At 39.6% G+C, this 20,129-nt stretch overlaps 1 protein-coding gene across 7 annotated transcripts in view; it reads left to right on the top strand.

Moving 5' to 3' along the window:
- Nucleotides 1–20,129, top strand: part of ARHGEF28 (Rho guanine nucleotide exchange factor 28) — an 84,187-nt gene that overhangs the window by 10,073 nt on the left and 53,985 nt on the right. For 4 of the 7 annotated variants that reach the window (XM_021531778.2, XM_021531777.2, XM_077790077.1 and 1 more), the window contains exons 1-2: nt 11,448–11,844; nt 19,780–19,910. In XM_021531778.2, the coding sequence (XP_021387453.2) occupies nt 11,760–11,844; nt 19,780–19,910 (216 nt within the window). In that variant the 5' untranslated portion in view covers nt 11,448–11,759. Of the gene's footprint in view, nt 1–11,447; nt 11,845–19,779; nt 19,911–20,129 lie in introns of those variants that run through there. The other 3 variants (XM_077790074.1, XM_077790076.1, XM_077790075.1) reach the window with 1 other exon arrangement.

The raw sequence follows: 20,129 nt of genomic DNA, 5'->3' as shown, positions 1-20,129 counted from the left end.
AGTTCTTTTTCCTTCTAAAGGCATCAGTCGCACAGAATTGCTTGTGACAGCTGAAACAGAAGCCAGGTCCTCTGACTTCAGATGTGCTCATTCTCTGATTCTTGTTGGGCAGATGTATCAGATCCTGAGTCCTCTTGGAGCATCAAGCAAGTGATTTTGGCCATGGTTCTTACTATTAGGAGTAGTAGTGCAGATTTTTAGAGGAGCTAAGAGGGTAAAAAGAGTGGTGAATTTGCATATGATTTGGACAAGTTTTAGGCGCTTAAAATTTGATTTAAATAAATTTTCTTAGGCATCTTATTTTCATGTAAAGTAAAATTATAATGTGTAGATATACATATATGTGTTCACATGTGTACGTATTTGAAGAGTGTCCTGAGCACAAGATAATCTTGTATTAAACTAAAAAGCATTCCTTGTTGTAACACCTATATGAGAAAGAACCAACCCTCTGTTGCCCCCTATATCTTAATTACTTTAGAGTATGTTTAAGAAATTGACTTGTTTGTGGAAAAACTGCAATAAAATCAGTTCTACTCATTTTAGAAGTCTCTGTAACTGAGAGTCTGACTGCCCTATTTAAGGACTGGGACATGGACTTGCTGCTGGCCATACTGTGGGCTGTCCTTGCCCGTCGCACGGTTGTGCACTCAAGCTGTCCAAAACACTCATCACAGAGACAATCAATGGGATTTTGGCATTGACCTCAGCAGGGCCTGAAAGGCCTCCAGTGAGCACTGTGTATGAGATCTGATGGGGCTGAATTGCAGGCTAGGGAATGAGTGGGCAGTTGGGTGTGCAGTAAAAAGTGGAAGTGGGGAGGGATGTAGAAGGATGGACATGGACTTTGGTGACAGCCAGAAATTTTTAAGTTTACCGAAGCTGTGTTTACTGGTTTATTTGAATGTAAAAATCAGCATATGTTCTAACCTGACTCATTTAACCATATTGCTAAATATCATGGTTTTCTTACCCTGAATTGTTTTAAACTATTCTAAAAAAAAAAAAGTTTGCTTGACAGTGCTGTTAAATGACAGTGGTTTTGGCAGGAAAAGCACACAGTGGGGGATAAGAAGAGAAATTCAAATAGTTGTCAGTGGGGGAGAGGGAAACAGCTAAAGGGGATTGAATAAAAAGAATGAATAGAAAAAAGCAAACTCTGGAATCTCACTAGTAGCTGGATGTGCAAATCAAAGAGTACTTGTGAGAGTGAGAATGGGGGTACAAAGTCTCCTACTTCTGTTTCTCGCTTCTTTTCCTACGTGGTTCTTGCTTTAGAAATCTCCACAAAAAATCAATGTTGTCATGGAATGGTTTTCTTTGGAAGGGACCTTTGAAGTAGCAGTGGCTACTGGAAGGGCTCTCTGATACTTATCTCTTCCAGCCAGGTCTCATAAGCTCTCAGAGATAAGTACCATACCCGAGATAGCTCAGCTACCTCAGACGACATAAAAGTAGCAGGATGGCTTCTGTGACAGTGTTGGAAACGGAAAAGTTTTAATAAAAGGCAAAATAACAAAGCTCTTTACAGAGGAAAACCAAGCCAGTGCAAGAGGTTCTTGCTCCTGCTAAAACACTTCACAAAAGCGATTTACTTCTTTTGGTCTCTTCTTTTTCTCATGAATTGCTCAGGCAGGACTTTTTGGCTTCTGTCCAATTGGTTCTCCTTAAGTTTCAGATTAAGTCTCCAAGGTCCTATGAGGTGTCTTTTAAACAAATTGAGGAGAGAAGCTTCTGGGTTTTTGTCCTTTTTAAGGAGACAAAGGGTAATTTGTTCACTCCATCAACAGGGGGCACATCCCTACATCTCTCCTGTTCCTGATGTCGGTGTTCTTCCTTAGGCATCCCTTTCAAGCATGTTGGTCATTATGTCTTTCCCACCAAACTCTATGTCCATCCTTCTACATCCCTCCCCACTTCCACTTTTTACTGCACACCCAACTGCCCACTCATTCCCTAGCCTGCAATTCAGCCCCATCAGATCTCATACACAGTGCTCACTGGAGGCCTTTCAGGCCCTGCTGAGGTCAATGCCAAAATCCCATTGATTGTCTATGTGATGAGTGTTTTGGCCAACTTGAGTGCACAACCGTGCGACGGGCAAGGACAGCCCACAGTATGGCCAGTAGCAAGTCCATGCCCCAGCCCTTACAAAGTTTGGAAAGTGCCTTTGCAGAAGTGCTTTCAACATTTGGTAGGATGCTAAAAGGGCACCAGCTCTCCTTGCTCCCTGTTTTCTTCATCTTTGGATTGGGATCTGGCTGCCTTAGGCACCAGGTCTAGTAGTGGGTCTTGTAGTTTGGCTTTGAGAATTGTAGTTCAATTTTTGTTTTGTGCTAAATGTTTCTCATCTTCCGGGATCTCTGAAGAATCCCAGGAATATCAGTCCAGGGAGTGTGACGGGCCAATAAGAAGCCAAGAAAATGATGATTTTGGATTTGCAGTATTTAAGAAATAGGAGAAGGGCACAACAGGATGCTAGACCATGCTTAACAGGAGATTGTAAGGAGACACTCCAGTGCTAGTCACACCTGCTGGTGTTCTTTACCCTCTTTCTGTGTCCTTTGGAAATTGTTAGAGATTTGTTTTATGTTTACAAAATAAATAAAATGCAATACAAACCAACCAAACCACCTCCTCCTGCCTCCCATGAACTTTTTCTTTTTTTCATTTAAGGTAAACATGCTGGAAATATTGAGTGAAAACCAGTATCAGTTGGGATAAATGAATAAAAGAATAAAATTGAAAGCAACAACAACAACAAAAAAATTCCCCTTTCAGTATTATGCATGTGTCTTATTGCCAGGCATTGTCATCCTCAGAATCAGCAGCCCTGTACATTTTGGAAAGAGTATAGGAGGTGACAGCTGTATGCTCTTACTGCTGGGCATGTAACAGTGTGAGCAGGGCATGGGTTTTTACACATTTATAGTTCCTTCCTGTTCTTCATAGCTGGTTGGGAAAGATGATGATCACAGGGCCATTTATAAAGCTGCAAAAGTTTCTCTTTTCCATTAAGAAAAGTGACCCAAGCACACAGTTTTTCTTCCAAGAAACTACAGTTCCCCCCCCCCCCCCCCCACCCTAAACTTCAGGAAGGAATCATGATGATAATTTTTCAAAATAATTTCCATGATCTCCTCTTTACATTGCCAGCAACATAGTGGTATCTACCTCTTCTATTCTCTTTGCTCTGCCAGTGGTAAAAAACTCCTGGAAACCAAGTTTTGCCAGAGATAAAATTAGTGATGCCAATTTTTTGGCAGTTCACTGTGTGACCAGGCATCTACAAAATATTTTTAGTAGAGTCTGCCCTTTAATTTTCATGATTCTAGAGAATTCCCCATTTAACCACAGATCAGTTTAAGGAACAGAATGTAATTACCATAATGATCTTTTCTAAATACCGGTAGGCCTGTACTGAAATATGAAGAAAAATCTGGTTTCAGTGTTGCTGTTTTGTTCTTTTCTTTGATTAGATTTCTTCCCATGGTGGGTAAAACTTAAAAGTGGTATTTTTTTTTCTTTCAAGATAGAAAAAATCATGGTCCTGCTGTCTGGAATTCTAGTTTCTGTAAAAATATTTTTTTATCTTTTGTTCCTTTTTTTTTTTTTTTTCCCTGGGATTTTTAGGGCAGAATATTTGTATTTGTAACTGTTTGGAGTCAAGTATGCCTGTTTTGACATTGGAACTATATGAAATAATTTTATGGTTTCTGATAGGTAAGAGTGAAAATCAGTGTGTTAAGTGTTGCCTATTTGAGATAGTTACAGGAATCCTCTGATTCAGGCTGTGCAGATCTTTTCTGTTTGTGGTAATTTTTATATTCTTCTAGCAGCTTTCCATCCTATCTTTGCTTTATGTATGCTTTGAGAGAGGTGGAGTGATCCAGAATAGCATTTCCAGTCCAGGACCTGCTTCAGTTTCTCTCCTTAACATATAAGACTTCGGGCATATCACTTATCTTTTCTTGCAACTCATTTTTTCCTGAAAGAAAGAGGACTGTAGAGAGCATGGTGATAAAGAGGCACTACAGTACTTGGATGATTTGGGATATGAAAATACTCAGACGGGTTGTGACAAGGAAGTTCAGTTTGTGGTAAAGGAAGATTTAAAACCCTTAATTTTTAGTCTAAAGGTAGATGATTTGAAAGTTGCAGAGAGAAACAACAACTGGAGAAAATTGCACAGTTACCCACTGCAGCTTGCAATAGTGACACTTGCACTCTGGGATTTTGGGCTGCAGCTTTGATATCTTTGCGCTGCTTCTTTCACTTTGCAAAATCTTTGCATGGCTCTTTGCACTAGAGATATACCTTGGTACTGCTAGCAACAACCTTTAAACAATATTTAAACACAATAATAACTTATTTCAGTAAATAAAAATATTCACATTTTTTTAGAGTGTCTATAAACAATGCAGTATTGAAAACTGCAGAATAATTAAGAGCTGCAGAAGATACAGGAAGTCACATTTTTCTGGGAAAATGTTCAATTTATATTTAATAAATGATAATTAATAAAATGTTTAATTAAAAAACTAGTGAGAAATCTGGAAGGAGCAGCATTAGCCATTGAAATGAGATTGTTCTTATTGCTTGGAGTTTCCTCCACTCTTGATCTCCTGCGGCATTATAGTTCAAGTTAACCTCAAAAGGGAGAAAGAAATAAAGAAAAATCAACAAGCTACAAACATATGGTTTCTGGCTTCCCACAATTTGTTCTATTCCTCTGCCTAAAATCCCAAACAAATTTGCTCAACAAAATAACCCTCCATAAAGGCACTTTTTAAAAATTGATGTTTAAATTACTTTATTTTTTGGTCTGTCTTCTGCCCAGTTACATTTCATGCTAACATAAATGAGCAATCTAGGATGTATCTAATGTCAAGTTACTCTGTAAATGTGAAATTTAGCCCAAAAATCTATTGTGAAGTAAACAGCTGTAGTCTTGAGAGTGCACGCAAGAAAACATTTCTCAGCTCTCTTCCTCCTCAAGAGACAGCCTTCTCTTGAAGTCTTCCCTGAAACACAGAAAATTGGATTTCAGTGAAGTGGGTCTTTGGTGAACTTTTTGGCATCACAGTCTGCCAGTGTGAGTGTAGACTCAATAATCAAGTCATTGGCACAACTTCAGTAAAGTGAGGTCCAAGTCAAACTTTGGTTTGCTTTCATATGCTCCCTGTTCCTGCTCTCACAGGCCTCCATGGAGCTGAAACAAGGAAGGCTAATCCCTTAGTCATCATGCTGTTGCAAATAATATCTTATTTTCACCAGGAGGCTTTTCATCAGGTTACTGAACAAAAAAGTGACAAGCTTTCCACCCACATTTGTTCTGTGTTTCCCAGCTAGTCTTTTGATCTGAATAGATACTGGACAAGGAGATCTTTTAGGCAAATTATCTCTGTATGTGTTTTGCTTACTGGCTGTTTCAAGAGTCAGGGCATACTGACCGCTGCCATGTGAAAGTAATATTAATGAGCTTCTTATCCTGAACTGAGCTTGCTTGCTGCCCTAGGCTGACCTTGGTGTTTTATAAAAAGGGTAAAAAAAAGTAAATACCTGACATCAGTCATGAAGCAGACATCAGAAAGGCCTGGGCTGGAGGAATGCTGAGAAATCCTAACAGTGCATGAGTGAAGTGGACAATATGAAGAGTTTGACACAGAACACAAGATGATGCAGTGTCTGTGCCCATGGGTTTTTTAGGACTATGCTGAGTCAGTATTAGGCACAGGTCATGTGCCTAAGTTTTGTAAAAATATTGAGCCCTTCTCTATCTCAGTCTGGTCAGTGTTTTCCAAGGATCTTGGAGTACTAGTACAGTTTGTGCAAAGCTGTTTCTTTTAAATTTGTGAAGGTACACTGCTTTTTAGTTTATCAAAGAAATAAGCCTAAAGTACCACTGCTTACAAACAGCTGCTTTTCAAAAGAGGTGCCTATGGCTAAGACCTCTTTGTAAGCAAATGCATCATTCATTGAATATCACAAACATCATATTTTTATAATTTTTAACAGTGTTATTCTTGTTATATGTTATTCTTTTTCTAAGTGTAGTTGTCATTCCGCTTTCAAAGAAAGCATTAAAAAGGTAGCCTTAACAATTAATTTAGTAATTCACATTACAATTAAAAATGTATCTGCATGATCTTCTCTCAATCTGGATGATTTACTGAACACAGTGATTCCATATGCCTTGTCTAGGAATGATAAGAAGATCCATTTGAAAGTAAATGCAATTAAGCATGAAAACTCTTGGACTGGAAGTCCAGCTTAAAACAATCCAGAAAGCAATGCACACAAACTGCCTCTGCTTTTTCTGCAGCCTGCCATGACTGCAGAGTGTTTCAGTAAACTTGCTGTGTGTCTTAGAACAGTGGTTTTGGAGATGGATAGGGTGCTCTGCTGCTCTCAACAAAGTGTCTGTGAAGACAGCAGCTGTTCTGTGTTCCTTTCCAGGCTAGGGTCCAAAAATTGCACAAATAAGTAAATGAGAAACTGACCCAAATTTCTAATACTGTATTGTTATCTTAAATTTTTCATTATTATTTATGTTATCTATCTACACAAGATCTACAGAAGATCAAGTTGTTACAGTAAGAGAGGTCCCAAATGTGGGTGAGTTCAGCTGTTTGAATGGAAGAGTGAAGAACAGAGCATGAGGTTTGTGGGCTGGTGGTCAGGGCCATTTAATCTCATGTCAGAATGTGGCTAGCTTTGATACCTAAGTCACCCAGGACTATGCTTTTCTGGGAGAGCAAATTCTGCTGCTTTAAACTTGTAGTGGGAGGAAAAGGCTCTGTGATGCTGAATGGTTATGATCCTCCACCCTGTTGAAACCTGTGGCATCATCAGGGTTGGAAGCATGGAAAACAGGCATATTCATTAATGTGTATAAATTATGAAAGGGTAGGTGTCAAGAGGGTGGACCAGGCTCTTTTCAGTGGTGACAGGCACTAGGACAAGAGGCAGTGGGCAGAAACTGATTCACAGGAAGTTCTACCTGAATTTGAGGAAGGATTTTACTGTGTGGGTGACTGTGCACTTTAACAGATTGCCCAGAGGGTGTGGAGTCTCCCTCACTGCAGATACTGGAGAACTATCTGTGCTCAATCCTGTGCCACATGCTCTGGAATGACTCTGCCTGAGCAGGGGGTCTGGACCAGGTGACCATTGTGATCCCTCCCAACCCGACCCATCCTGGGTTTCTGTGATTCTCTTTGCAAGGAAAGCATGCAGTGCAAGAAACTCTGTGTTCTCCCTTCCCCTGCCCTTCCCACCTCTGATCCCCTCTGAGTGATGCAGTGTGGGTGGGTTGCCACAGGGTGCTGGAGAAGGGGATGAAATCCACCAAATACCGCCATAACATTGGGTAGTGATGATGGACAGAGACTGCCTGCCTGGACCATCTGAAATCCACTGCTGAACAGTTAAAATCCCAAACCTCTGTGTTACTTGTGGGAGATCTCTGCTTGCAAAATAAGAAAATAATGGGCCAGTTCCTTAAACAAAACGCCTGAATCTCCTATCAGAAATTTAGCAATAAGGAGGATCATAAGAACAGGTGAAGGAGGTTATCAACTAAGATCTCAAAGATCTGGGCTTGGTCCCTTGTTTCTTTAGTGATTTGTTCATCAGTGATTTGGGAAAGGGAGAGGAAGAGAATAGTGATGTGGCAAAGCTTTTCTAACTATTCCTGTAGAGATTTCCGTAAGAAAGACCCTGGTCTTTACTAGAGAAGAGAAATGGTAAAATTAATGTTTGTGACAAGCTATCTCTCAAGACCTGTGAAGATGTTGACAGGCACAGTCTGCATAGCCATTGCATCATTGTTGTGGGCAAATAAAGTGTTACAGCTGGAGGTTGCTTGGTGCCAGAATCTAGTTGGTAATGTTTTCCTTTTAGTTGTCTTTAATTCATATTTGCTGATTCTTTTTAAGTGTAATATGGGGTAGAGCAGATAGTTTGTGTAGGTGCATTGCCTGATCCTCTCTGTGGGAAGATATGCTCTAGTCAGTAGGAACAGTGGAGTGAAGAAGGTAGGGAAGCATGTGCCTGTGGATCACAGAGACCAGTGGTGAAGTTCATCACTTAACCCTTTCTACACCATTTTATTTAGTCAGATGCTTTGACGTGCTTTGGGAAAGGATTGCAGGCTCTGCTGGGACTGGGACAGAATCAAGCTGGGGGAAATCAATTTAATTGCTGATACCAGGAGGGACTTGTCCCAGAGCAAAGTGAGCAGGGTGTTTTTGGCAGAGCTTTTGTTCAGGTGGCTCTCATTCTACTGGTGTCTAAAAGTGACTCTCTGCATCTCTGTTTGTGGTTGTTAACCACATTTTCCATCCTGTATATGTCCCTTCTCCATCTGGGGAGGGGGTGGTGGCTCAGGGTTGTCCCCTTCTGCTCTGCCTGAGAGAGAGAACTGCCAGCTGTAGTTTAGCAGTGTTTGGGAGAGGCAGCCCACCCACTCGGTACCGTACTGCTGTTAACTGCGTGTGCAGGGAGGCAACAGCGCCCTTGCATGGAGTCTGCAGATGTGGTGACATTCCCTAGCTTCCTTCTGTCTTGCCATGAACCACAGGAATGGTCTGACAAATAGACAATACACTCTACTATCTCTGAAAAACATTTAGATTTTATAAATGTATTTAGGTAAGCACTGGTTGAAAAAATTTGAGGCATTACATTATTTATCAAAAGTGTTAGCCCTAGATAATACACATAAACCCCCACAGTTGTTCTTTATCTTCCCATCTGTACCTTGGTATATATAATGAAAAATATTTTGTCAGTGAAATAAGAGGTTAATGTTTTCCAGCTAAAAGCACCTTTTATCTCATAAGCAGCTAGATGTCTGCAGTAGCTGCCTGCAAATGCCACTACTTTGGAAGGAAGGAGTGGCAGGTGAAAAGTGGGTTGGATCACCCTACGAAGTGCAAAAAACAAAATATTCTTAGTCAAAGAATGTAGGGCAAAGCCCTTCTTTGTGGCAAAGAACAGCATGACATCTTTCATGGCTGCATAAAGGAGTTTTACAAATAAGAAAAAAGAAGCCTTTCACAAGGCCCAAACAGAGCAAGTAATGTGAGTGATATTCAATTAACCCTTCAAAAGTAGGGGTTAAGGTTGATAATTTATCTGCACTTTGAGACTGGGATTGACAAATTCCTGTGCCAAGATCCTATTCAGGAGAGGTTGCAGTTTGCAGGTGAAAAGCCTAAGAACTTGGATAAAAAAGAGATTATAAACAGCAGGAGTGCATAATCAGGGTTTATCACTGCAGAAATTTAGTTGCTGGATTCTCTGAGAATTATGTAATAGGGTTGCTGTTGAAAAATTATGTAACAATCTTAATTACTCATTTTTGTTAGAATGTTAAATGAACGTGGCTTGTTTAAGGAAGGGAGGACAGGCAATAACTGAGCAGTCAGTGCAAACATTTATGTAGGGTACAGAGGTCATTCAGGAAAGTAAATGTCTCGGCATGTAAAATATTTTAATTCCATTAAATACATTGGCTTCATTTCCTCATGGTGAGTGTTTTGTTCAGCTCTAGTTATCCCTCCCTGAACTAAACAGAAGTCCAGAAAGACCAATGAGAATAAGTTCTTTTAGATAAATCTATAAGTGAAAAAAAAGCCAAATTTGCAGAAAATATTCATAAATTGAGGTATAATAGAAGTAAGCAAATGTTACTATTTCTCATAAAATAGAACAAGGGAATAATTGCTGAAATTGAAAGGTGAGCAATTTTACAACAGCTCTCTACATTTAAGCTGCCCTTTGTCCATGGAGCACTGCCATTTGTGCATGTCTGAAATGAAAATTTTAATTATGGTTGGCATTAAATATATCCAGTGAGCCAGACAGCACACTTGTGTAGGGAAAATTACTGTGTAGAGGGGAAATTCCTGTTGGAGTATTTGGGAAGGTATCAAGCTTTCCTTGATATGCTCTGTCCTATCCATTTCTCAAACCATGGCCATGCTGGGAGGCAGGCAAGTGCCCTGGGTAGTGTGCAGGTGGGAAGGAGTACATCAGTGCCTGTGTTTCTGTATGCCCATGAGATTTATCAGTGCAATTTGAGCCTGACATTCCAAGGAGTGGAGATATTTTTAAGTGGATGCTTAAACTATGGATTTATATCCTCCCTGAATTTTCCATTGTCTGTTGTTATTCCCGAGGGCTGTTAATTATACATATAAATCAAAAAAAGTCTCTGTGAGTGTCTAATATTTAAAGTGAAAGTCTAAGGCTTCCAGTGTCTGGGGTGAATTATTCTTTTCAGGCCTAACAAAGCTGGCAGAACATCAGTTAAGGGAAGGGCAGAACAATGATGTGTTTCAACTGTGTTTTATGTAATTTGTGCACTTTATGAAGGACTTGTATAATTATTTTATCTCTGAAAATATGATGAATATTTTTCTAATGGGTTTTGAATTAAATTTGCATTTGAATTGCATTATTTCCTTCAACAAATACATTGTTATCTCTGACTGAAATGTGGATCAAAGAATCACTTGAAACATAATACAGAAGTGGCGCTGCAGACCCTAGCAGCCTGAAAAATAATTGAAGTGAAGTAAGGAATGTTAACAAGCTCAAATGTCATCATCTTCCAAAACCTGACATTTAAGCTGATCCACATTCCCTCTCCTCCTTTATGTGGAATACAAAACCACATACATTGTGGGGTAACTAAAAGAAATGTTTGCTGGAGTTAGTTAAGAAACAGTGGACATGTTATTTTTGTATTAGCTCTTGTATAGCCACATATAAGCCTGCCTGGAAAAAAAAAATGTAGTTTGTGTAGCGTAAAGATGTTGGGGGAAGGGATAATGAGCTCCTACTGAATACTAATTGCCTATGAGTTGTTCAGGGAGACTGTATAAGAATGGAAGATTTGTTGTAAATTAGTCACTAGCTGTATTGTGCATTGCAGTGAGGTTAGACCAGAGCTGTAAAGGTGCCAGCTCTACAAAATCCTGATGATTCACTGTCTAACTTGGTGACTGTGTGAAGAAGAAATTACTGTGCAGACTAAATATTATTGGAAAAATGCTTCTCTAATGACAGTGTAATCTTTCTTCATGACACTTAAGCTTTAAGCTCATTTGGGATAGAAAGATGGGAGTAACAGATATTGAGTGAGTTATCACTGCTTTTCCAGCTGCAACATCCCAAGGTCTGCCAAAATTATAAATGCTGAGAGAAGGGGTATTGCTCTGGAGTGATATAGAGCCCAGAAGATTGATTAGTCCTCATAGCTTGGTGTTCATCTTTGACTTCCTTAGTTCCAGCATTTTACCTGACTTTAATTTGAGATCTTCTAATCCCCTTTGTTTTAACACGGGAACAAAGCTTTGCAATAGTTTATTTGCTTTTGAGAACTATTTTCTCATTCCTTACCCAGCTCCTATTGTTTTCATTTGCATCAAAATGGAAAGGTGAGTTAATGATTCATTGGCACACAGCGACCTTTCAAATAGCTCTGGACCACGATGCAGCAGCTCAGCTCGAAGCTCTCATACTTCAGCCCTCTTCCTTCTGCTTTAATATTTGCAGCCTGATCTGTCTACATGCCTGGATGCCTGAAGAGACCAAACATTTACAGCTTCTCCCTCCCCTGTGTTTAGTGGGCAATTTGATCCCTCTTCGTCCATTCGTTTATTCCACATTACTCTTAGGCTTGACTTGCTATTGAGAAAAACAAAGTGAAACTTTGGGAATTTGCTCTCTATTGATTTAGTACAAAAATGGACTCAGACTCTGATTCACCTTTTAATTACTCTTGGCCTTCCTTACCTAAAATGAGGATTCGAAGAAGGGCATCCAAACCAGGTAGAAAAAGCTATTTTCTTTTAAATAACTCTTACTTTACAGCTCTGCCTCCTTTTCATTTTCGGCTTCTGTGAAGGTCACTCTATAAACAGCTTGTGTGAGGTAGATTTTCTTTCTATCAAAAGTCCATCTCAGTGTTTTTTATGACTTTTTAGATAATGGAGTTGGAATTCTTTAAGCAAAAAGAAAGTATTTTTTTCACCAGATAATGTACTGTTCTTTACAATTGTTTTTATTTCTTTACTCTCTCAAGCCTTTTGTTTTTCCTTCTTGATGTATGTATAGCTCTCACTGAACAACTCTGACACCCATGGAATGGCAGCAGCTGAAGAAGTTCTGCTGGTTGCAGTTATTTTCATTTAGGGAGAATTTGGTAATTCAGTTATGCCTCAACAGCTAACAGGTTTCTGGATTTTTTTTTTTTTTTAATTTTGAGAAAAATCATACCAGAATGAAGAGAAAAATGAAATGGATCATTTGCTTTCTTTGCACACTTAGACATTATCCTTCTTTGTGGAGGTAGGGATTATAAATGCTGTCAGTATGAGAAAGGGGGGGTTTAAGGAGGCTGAAAGACAGTGACTGGCAAGTATATGTAAGGAAGAACTATGACTGGAAGTTTTAATGACTAAAGAAAAAATTTTACTACATATAAAAGGAAAAGAATAAAGACAAAGAATGGAAAAAAAAATATGATTTCTGCTTCCTTTCGCAGAATTGGGAGGGTTTTTTTGTGTTTCAGAAAGGGAAAAAACAAATTGGAGATGCATCAGTATCATTAAATACAGTAAGCCAAGAAAATAATTTTTACATAGACTGAGACCCAGTTTAGAGTGGAAAATGTGTACAGAATGCATGTTTTAATGTGCAACTTTTTTTTTTCTTCAACTTTTTCTTTCTTTTCATGAGAAAATCCAGTATTTCTCAACTGCACAGGAGTTTCTGCAGTGTGCATGAACACACATGCAATTTGCAGAGATGAAATGAGTTGCAAGTTTTGCAGTATGTGTTTACTCCATCTCAAAGGAGGACTCATTTTATCTGTAAATGCTGCAGCTGTGCACTTATCCTTCATTCACTTTTGTTTAGACAGGTCTTTTTTAAAGCACTTGATTCAGATGTGATGTTTGTATGTTACAGCATTGCACCTTATTTTCCAACCATTTTAGTAATATGTGGCTTGTACACACAGCTGACCTTGCTGGGTGCTGGTGGGGTTGTTGGAGGAAGAAGGTGCTTTTGGGTACCTGTGCATAATTCAGTGGTAAAGTTCAAGGGTTCATTTGTGCTTGGCCGATTGAAATTCTGTGTGTTGATGTGGTGGGAGAAGTGCCTGTGCAAGGGGAGAACAGGTTCATGACCTAAGCCCGTGATCTATGTTTTTTTTCTGCAAGTGTTTGAACATGACCAGTTGATCCTGGCATGCAGGTGTGGGGCACCTAGCTCGTGGCTGTATTTCATTCCTACAGGGGCTCAGGTCTCAGTGAACAAGAGACTTGCAGTGCCTGGCAGGAAACAGTGCAGGGTTCTTCCAGGCACTTCACAAATCATGTTTCTGTGCTGGGTGTTCCAGCTGTTCTGGACCATGAAATTTCAACTGCTACCCTTCCCCTCTGGTATCCTGACCTAGGGCTGCTTCTCTTGGGATGCCAGGGAGCTGTGCAGACTGTTTCACTCTTTGGAATGGAGAGTCAAAGTTATCACACACCACTCCCCACCATGTACACCAGTGTTTTCACATTTTAAGGCCCAGAGTTTCATTGCTGCTCCTTTCAGACTCTGTGTGCAGCCCTTGCCCTTCCCCTGAACTCCTGGAGTCTGCCAGGAGCCAAGTGCAGACTTCTCTCCTTTGGGACATGCATTGCAGATTGTCCCCTGTATGGAAGCTGCTGGCCATGGAATATTTAAAGGTTATTTAGGCTATACAGAAAATGTGATCATGACTCTGTCTTAGTGATTTGACTGGGGAGAGGATCTAGGATATTTTCCTTGTTGCAAGACACCAAATGAATGTATTTTGTTATTTTATGTGAAATTGCCACCAGCCATAGTCCTTACTCTGCACAGTCCTACCTGCTCAGAGACAGTGATTCTCTCAGCCTTTTTGTGAGCTTTAAAAACTTTCAGGGGTGCTGAAATATCTGTCTCTGATTAGTCTGTCCTGCTGCACTGGGAGGTGGGAGTTACACACTGAGTCCACTCATGCAGAGGTGTGAAGTGAAGCCAAACATCCCATATCATGGGAAAATGTTAAGTGGTGTTTTTGTGTTTTTGGTGGTTTTGTTTGTTTGTTTGTTTTGTATACTGTTTTATAAAATGAGACACCAACTTATTTCTGTTGGTATATTCATTTGTGTAGTAGGTTAGGTGCCTTCTTCAGGGAGGGAGTCAGAACTGTGAATTTCACGTTGAAAACCGATGCTTTCTTACCAGTCACATTTAGGTGACCAAGACCAAAGTCAGATTGACAAGTGATTTTATTCTTATTGGCTCATTTAGGACTACATCTTGAACATGTTGGCATTATTTTACAGCATGTATATGCCTAATCCCTCTTGTTTAGTGTAACACAGTGCTTTAGTTTCCACTTTGTAGATTTAAGACAGTTAAATGTCCTTCTACGACAATAGCACTTCAAAGCCTACCTAATTTACCCTCCATGTAGGCTTATTCTCAAGTACTTGCTTAATTCTGCTGTCAGGAGAAGTGCTGTCTGAATGAAGGCCTAAGAAACCTCAGTTAAGGGTGCAGTTCTCCCCTTGAAACTGTATGATTCATGTCTATAGATATGCATGTTGTTTCAGTTGGACTCATACTAGGAACTTCTTTCTTAAAATTCATGTGACTTGTTTTTAGAGCAGTATATCTGCAGTCCTGCATGACCCATGCACTTAGCTGTCTGTATTTTTCACTGACTTCCAATTATACATTAACCCCTGCTCAGATTGCTGGGGGTAAATGTGATGAACTGTCTGAAAACTATTCATCGTAAGCTGTAATTTCTTTCCTTGCTCTTGGCTTGGTCATGTTGATGTATTTATCTACTTTTTTGCTGTGTGTTCTCCCATGAAACTAGTTAAGTTTTGATTTTTGTGGAAAAAAAAAATCAGTGTTATGTTCTTGCTATTTTCTGACACAGGCCATTCAAGGCTATATATTTTCCTTCACCAACGTAAAACGTGGTTTTAATTACTGCTATGATGGTAATGTGTATTTTTAAAGTAATAGTATTTGTATAAGCTTTGTGGATGGCAAAATACTCAGATCTTGTGGTATTACTCTAAAATATTAGAGAAGATGTGGAGAACTTGTGTCTAGTTAGTCTTTGATCAAGGTCTTTTATTTTACCCATGTTTGGAGATTATTCTTCCCAGCATGACACCAAATAACACATACATCTGTCTTGACTGTTTATCAGGGGGATGGCGGAGAGCCACAGGGTCTTCTAAAGAAGGCATGTCTTTATTCTTTATCTGTGATCACAGTATAGAGCCAGTGGGTGTTCAGTTCTGGCAGAAGGATTAGCTTGTTGAGCTGTGCTTGCTATGTTGCTTCAGTAGCAAAGGTAATTCTCCTCTGTTCTATTCATGTCATTTTTACTTTAACAAGCATCTTGAATTCCATTTCCAATGCCATACAGAACCTAAACTCTTCTGGGGACACCTTTGCCAGTTTGCTCTGGCACTGCTGTCTTTTACTGAATTTTTGCATCTTTTGCAAAATTTTGCAATTTTGAATGCACAGGGGAGATTTTTTAGGCATTTTATTTGAAAATGAGTTTTGTTGATACTCTTAATCTTTTAGGCAAGTGCAGCCTTGCTGCATAATACTGCTGGTGCCTAGTACACTGAGCTGTTGCCTGCTGCCATGTTCACCTGGAGGGAAAGGTCTACTGATGGTCCCTGTAAGATCAAGAGCACATGTACAAAGAGGCTGTTAGTGAAGCTGTAGGAGTGCAGTGTATGATTTGGACATTTGCAATGACTTTGTCACTTTTTAAACTATGTGGGCCTTTCTGGTGGAAATAAGTTACTAGTACAGTAAATGTGTAATTAATATTGCTCTCCCCCACATTCAGCAAGGCTTTAAACTTTTCATGTTGCAAGGTTAGTTTGATGTTGTCATTCCTTCACATTTTGAAATTGAGGGGGCAAGGGGATAGAGTGGGAGTAAAGAGGTACAGTGGGGTCATAGCTCCATCGCACTCAATGATCGCAAAGTTTTTTTCTAATATACATAATTCTATAATTCTATGAAGCCAGAAACAATTTGTTACCATTTAAAATGCCAATGAATATTTAGCCATCTCACATTTAACCACAGGTTAACTGGTGCATCTCCAGGAAAACATATGGAATTTAACGCAGATAATTAATAAGGGTTTACAGACTGAAGATACTGCAGGTAGCATATTGTGCTATAGTTTGTACTTGCAGCATCTTTCTCCAGAATTTGTTACTTAGTTTTTTACTCTTGTACAGAAATTAAAAGAAGTATCATGTTATTAGAAGGGGGATTTGGGTTCTTTCTGGCTTGGCATGTTGCAGTCCACTAAGTGATTGTGAAGACCCCATGTGACATCCCACCCTGAAGGGGGAGAAATCACCCAAAATGCTCATAGATCCTCATGGTCAAAATGAATGGCAGAAGTCAGATAGCCCGCAAAAGCTTATACAATTTTAGTAGTAGATTACAACATGGTATGGAAATTGTTATAAGGCAGTTCCTGATGTCCTCCTATAGGGCACACAGCTGTGGGTTTTGGGTGTAAAGAGATGGGTTGAAAGGGAAGCGAGAGAAAGGGAAATGTATTAAAGAGGAGGAGAGAGAAAGAAAAGGGGATCACCAGTCCTGGCTTCAGTGTCAATCCAACTAGTGGGGTGTCCAGAGTCCTGGGGCTCATGTACAGTTCAGCTTTGGAGGAGTATGTTTATTTACATAATTTTTTTCACAGCCAGGAGCTAAGTTTCTTGCTTTCTACACAAATGAGTTATCATGTACAGTCCATTTTTCTAGACCTTTCTGGAACTGGGTAAGTGGCCTTTGGGGGTCTTAGGTTGTCTTGATCTCTCCGCTACAGTCCATGCCTACTTCTTCACCTCATTCCTGCACTTGAGCTGTATTGTGTTGTGCTTATCTCCAGGATCCAGAAGAAGGGTATTTGTCTCAGAAAAGTGCTGCCCTACCTCTTGAGCCACATCCTGTTCCTTATCACAGCATGTTATTACGGACAATCTTTGTCTGGCTCCACAGCTGTCTGTCTATTGGTGTTTGAGGCATACACATCAGCCCCCTATCTTTGAGGTTTCTGCACCCCAGCAGTGGGGACTATTGCTGAAGTCAAGAAATGGACTTCTTAGGCTCAGGTTTACACTGTAATGTGGGAATCCCTAATGTCTGGGCTGTTTTTCATGACTATGTGTTGAACCTTTGCCAGCCTAGCACTGGAGATGTACACCACCCTTGCCCATTGTACCCAGTGGGTTTATTTATGAGAGGGAATGAAGGCTGGGGAAGGCATTAAGCATACAAGAAGAAATGGAGACTCTGACACTTTTTTGCCTAGTTGTTGGTTTAGGACCAAACCTTAGAAAGCTTTATTGCCACAAGAAAGTACTGTCAATTTTGCCAAATCACATTTCCATATGATGTGAGCTGCCAGAATTTGATGAGCTGCTGTAGAAAACAATGCTTTTATATTATTTATAAACAAAGGATTTGGGATCTTGTCAGACATGAGGAAATTGTTTGCAGCTTTAGCAGTTCTCAATGTGAGAGTCACTAAATTCATGTTAAAATACTTGCATTGACGGAGAAACAAAATGAGATGTGTAAGGATGTTTAGTGGTATGAAATCCCCCAAGGCTTGCCAGGACTTAAAACCAAATATTCATAGTGTGCCATTTCCAAATAGGAATTTCCATTTTTCTCTAAGTATAGAGGTTACTTGTTTTGGTATGTTTGGGGGGATAGCCCTGGGGGTCCCTGGGGGACCCCTCAAGCTGTGAGTTTGCTGCAGCAGCAGGAGGCAAGGAGGTTCCACACGGCTTCAGAGGGTGCTCATTAGATGAGGGTTTACTGGGGGTCCCACCCCCGGAAAGCAGCATGGTTTCTGAGGGAGGGAGGGGGAAAGGGAAGGTGGAGACAGGGGCCAGGAAAGCACTGGCCAAGAGAACCGGCCAGGAGAGAGAGCCTGGTCCCTCCGGCACACTTAACAGGGGGATTCAAAGTGGGTGCGGGACAAACTTTGGGCCAGTGGGATTACAGACACAGGATACTTCAGGGGAGGATTACAGGCTTGGAATAAGGGGTGAGACAGAGCATACCATTTAACTAAAATGTAACACCACAGTTACTGTTCTTAGGCTTTATGAGATAGAATCTTAAAATTAAATAAAAGCTATAGTGTATTATTGCAGATTTGGCAGTGGTCTAGGACTATTTTTTCAAAGCAACAAATGCACCAGACCTTAGCAAGTGTTGTTTCTAATCCAGTTGTATTATTTCATTATGAATTTTCTTGGATTCTAATTCCTATAAGCATCTTGGTTGGGTTTGAGCAACTTGATCTAATGAAAGATGTCCCTGGGCATGGCTGGGAAAGTTGGACTAGATAACCTTTAAACTTCTCTTTCAACCCAAACCATGCTATATGGTTCTGTGACCTTCCAAAGCAGTTGTGTTGCTATACTAATTTAATGTGAGGAAAGTCTTTAGTGGTATCTTTTCCTTCACACTTCCGTAGAAAATAAATTTCTGATGCAGCATAAAGAAATATTTAAAAAATAATATTCAATAACAGACAAACTCAAATTAAATTTATCGAGTGGTTTGATTTTGGATATTTTGCTGGGTACAGTAGTTTCCTCTTTCACATCATTCTTATGCTAGTGTGTCTCCATTCACTTCCAGTGGCAATGCTTGACTTACAGCATTTTAAGGAAAACTGCATTATGATTGTGATTTTTTCTTAGCCTATTTTCATTCCGTCTACAACAAGCCTGGTTTTGTGCTTTGTTAAGTTTTGCTTGTTTTACATTCAGAAGATAACCCAGCTCAAATGCTGGACTGGCACATGCTCTTCATTCTTGTAGCCAGTTTTAAGAGAAGTGGGCCTGCGGGACAAGATTTCTGCTGCATAAAATACACAGCTCTTCCAGCTTTTTAAATTATTTGTAGTCATGAGCACACTTTTGAAAACAAAATTCTGGATTTCTGTTAATGATCTCCAGTGAAATGGGTCAAAAGCAGATCAGATGCAGTATTCTTCCTAAACATCCTCTTCATGGATCAAGTCTTGCTTGATTGCTGACACTCTTTAAAGGCAGTATTAATGGTATTTATATCTCTTTTGCAATTTTATTGTTGGTTTTTTGTTTTGATTTGGCTTTTTTTTGTTTGGTTGGTTTTGTTTTAAGAACAATAATCTGATTTATTGGTTGAAGATTAGTATTTATGTGGCTGCCAGTAAGTAGAATGCTTTAGGAGAGTCATTATTTGACAGCAATTGAACTATATTTCATTTATTTAATGTATCAGATGTCTGGTATTTAATGTATAGGCAGAATCATGCATAGTTTTTCCCAGCCCATAAATCTTGTCCTGTGTTCTGCAACCACAAATCTCTGCAAAGTTCTGCTTAGGTGGAAAATAGAAGCTTTTGCTAACCAAGACACAGTAACATTTATTTTTTATTTATATGAATGATTCTGTGGTACCCTTGACAGTCTTGTCAGCTACAGGCTTCCTGGAACATATAGCAAATATTGAGCAGTTATGAAATGAGCATATTCTGGTACAGTCACACAAATATTACTCAAATTGTAATGCTAAGATTTGGTTCTTAATACTTTGCCATTTTATGGTGGTATATATACATGAGAAGGAAATGGTTTGAGACTTAATGTAAAATTTCCCATACTTTTTATTTTCCAGAGCACAGACACTCTACCCTTGATGTTCTTAGGAAATTGAAGTCTACCCCTACTTTCTTTGCTGCAACCAGACTTTCTCCCATGCTGAGTGGAAGTGATGAAGTATATGCAAACTGCATGGTAGTAGACCAAGTAAGCTTACATTTGAACTTCTGGCTATTTTTTCTTCATCTTCTGTTAATTTAGTTGCATGATAGTAGGATCTTCTGGACCTGTCAGCAGTGCTATCAATTTATAAAATTCTAAACTAAAACCGGTAATACTGTACTCTTCTCAGCTATATTTTGTAACCTTTTTATGAGGTCTCTTTTAACAGATTCAGTCAATTATAGGAATTACTCTCCTTAGCCT

This window comes from Lonchura striata, chromosome Z, assembly GCF_046129695.1.
Source record: "Lonchura striata isolate bLonStr1 chromosome Z, bLonStr1.mat, whole genome shotgun sequence".
NCBI lineage: Eukaryota > Metazoa > Chordata > Aves > Passeriformes > Estrildidae > Lonchura > Lonchura striata.
Note: the sequence above shows the minus strand (reverse complement) of the source record. Positions and strands in the feature narration are given on the sequence as shown.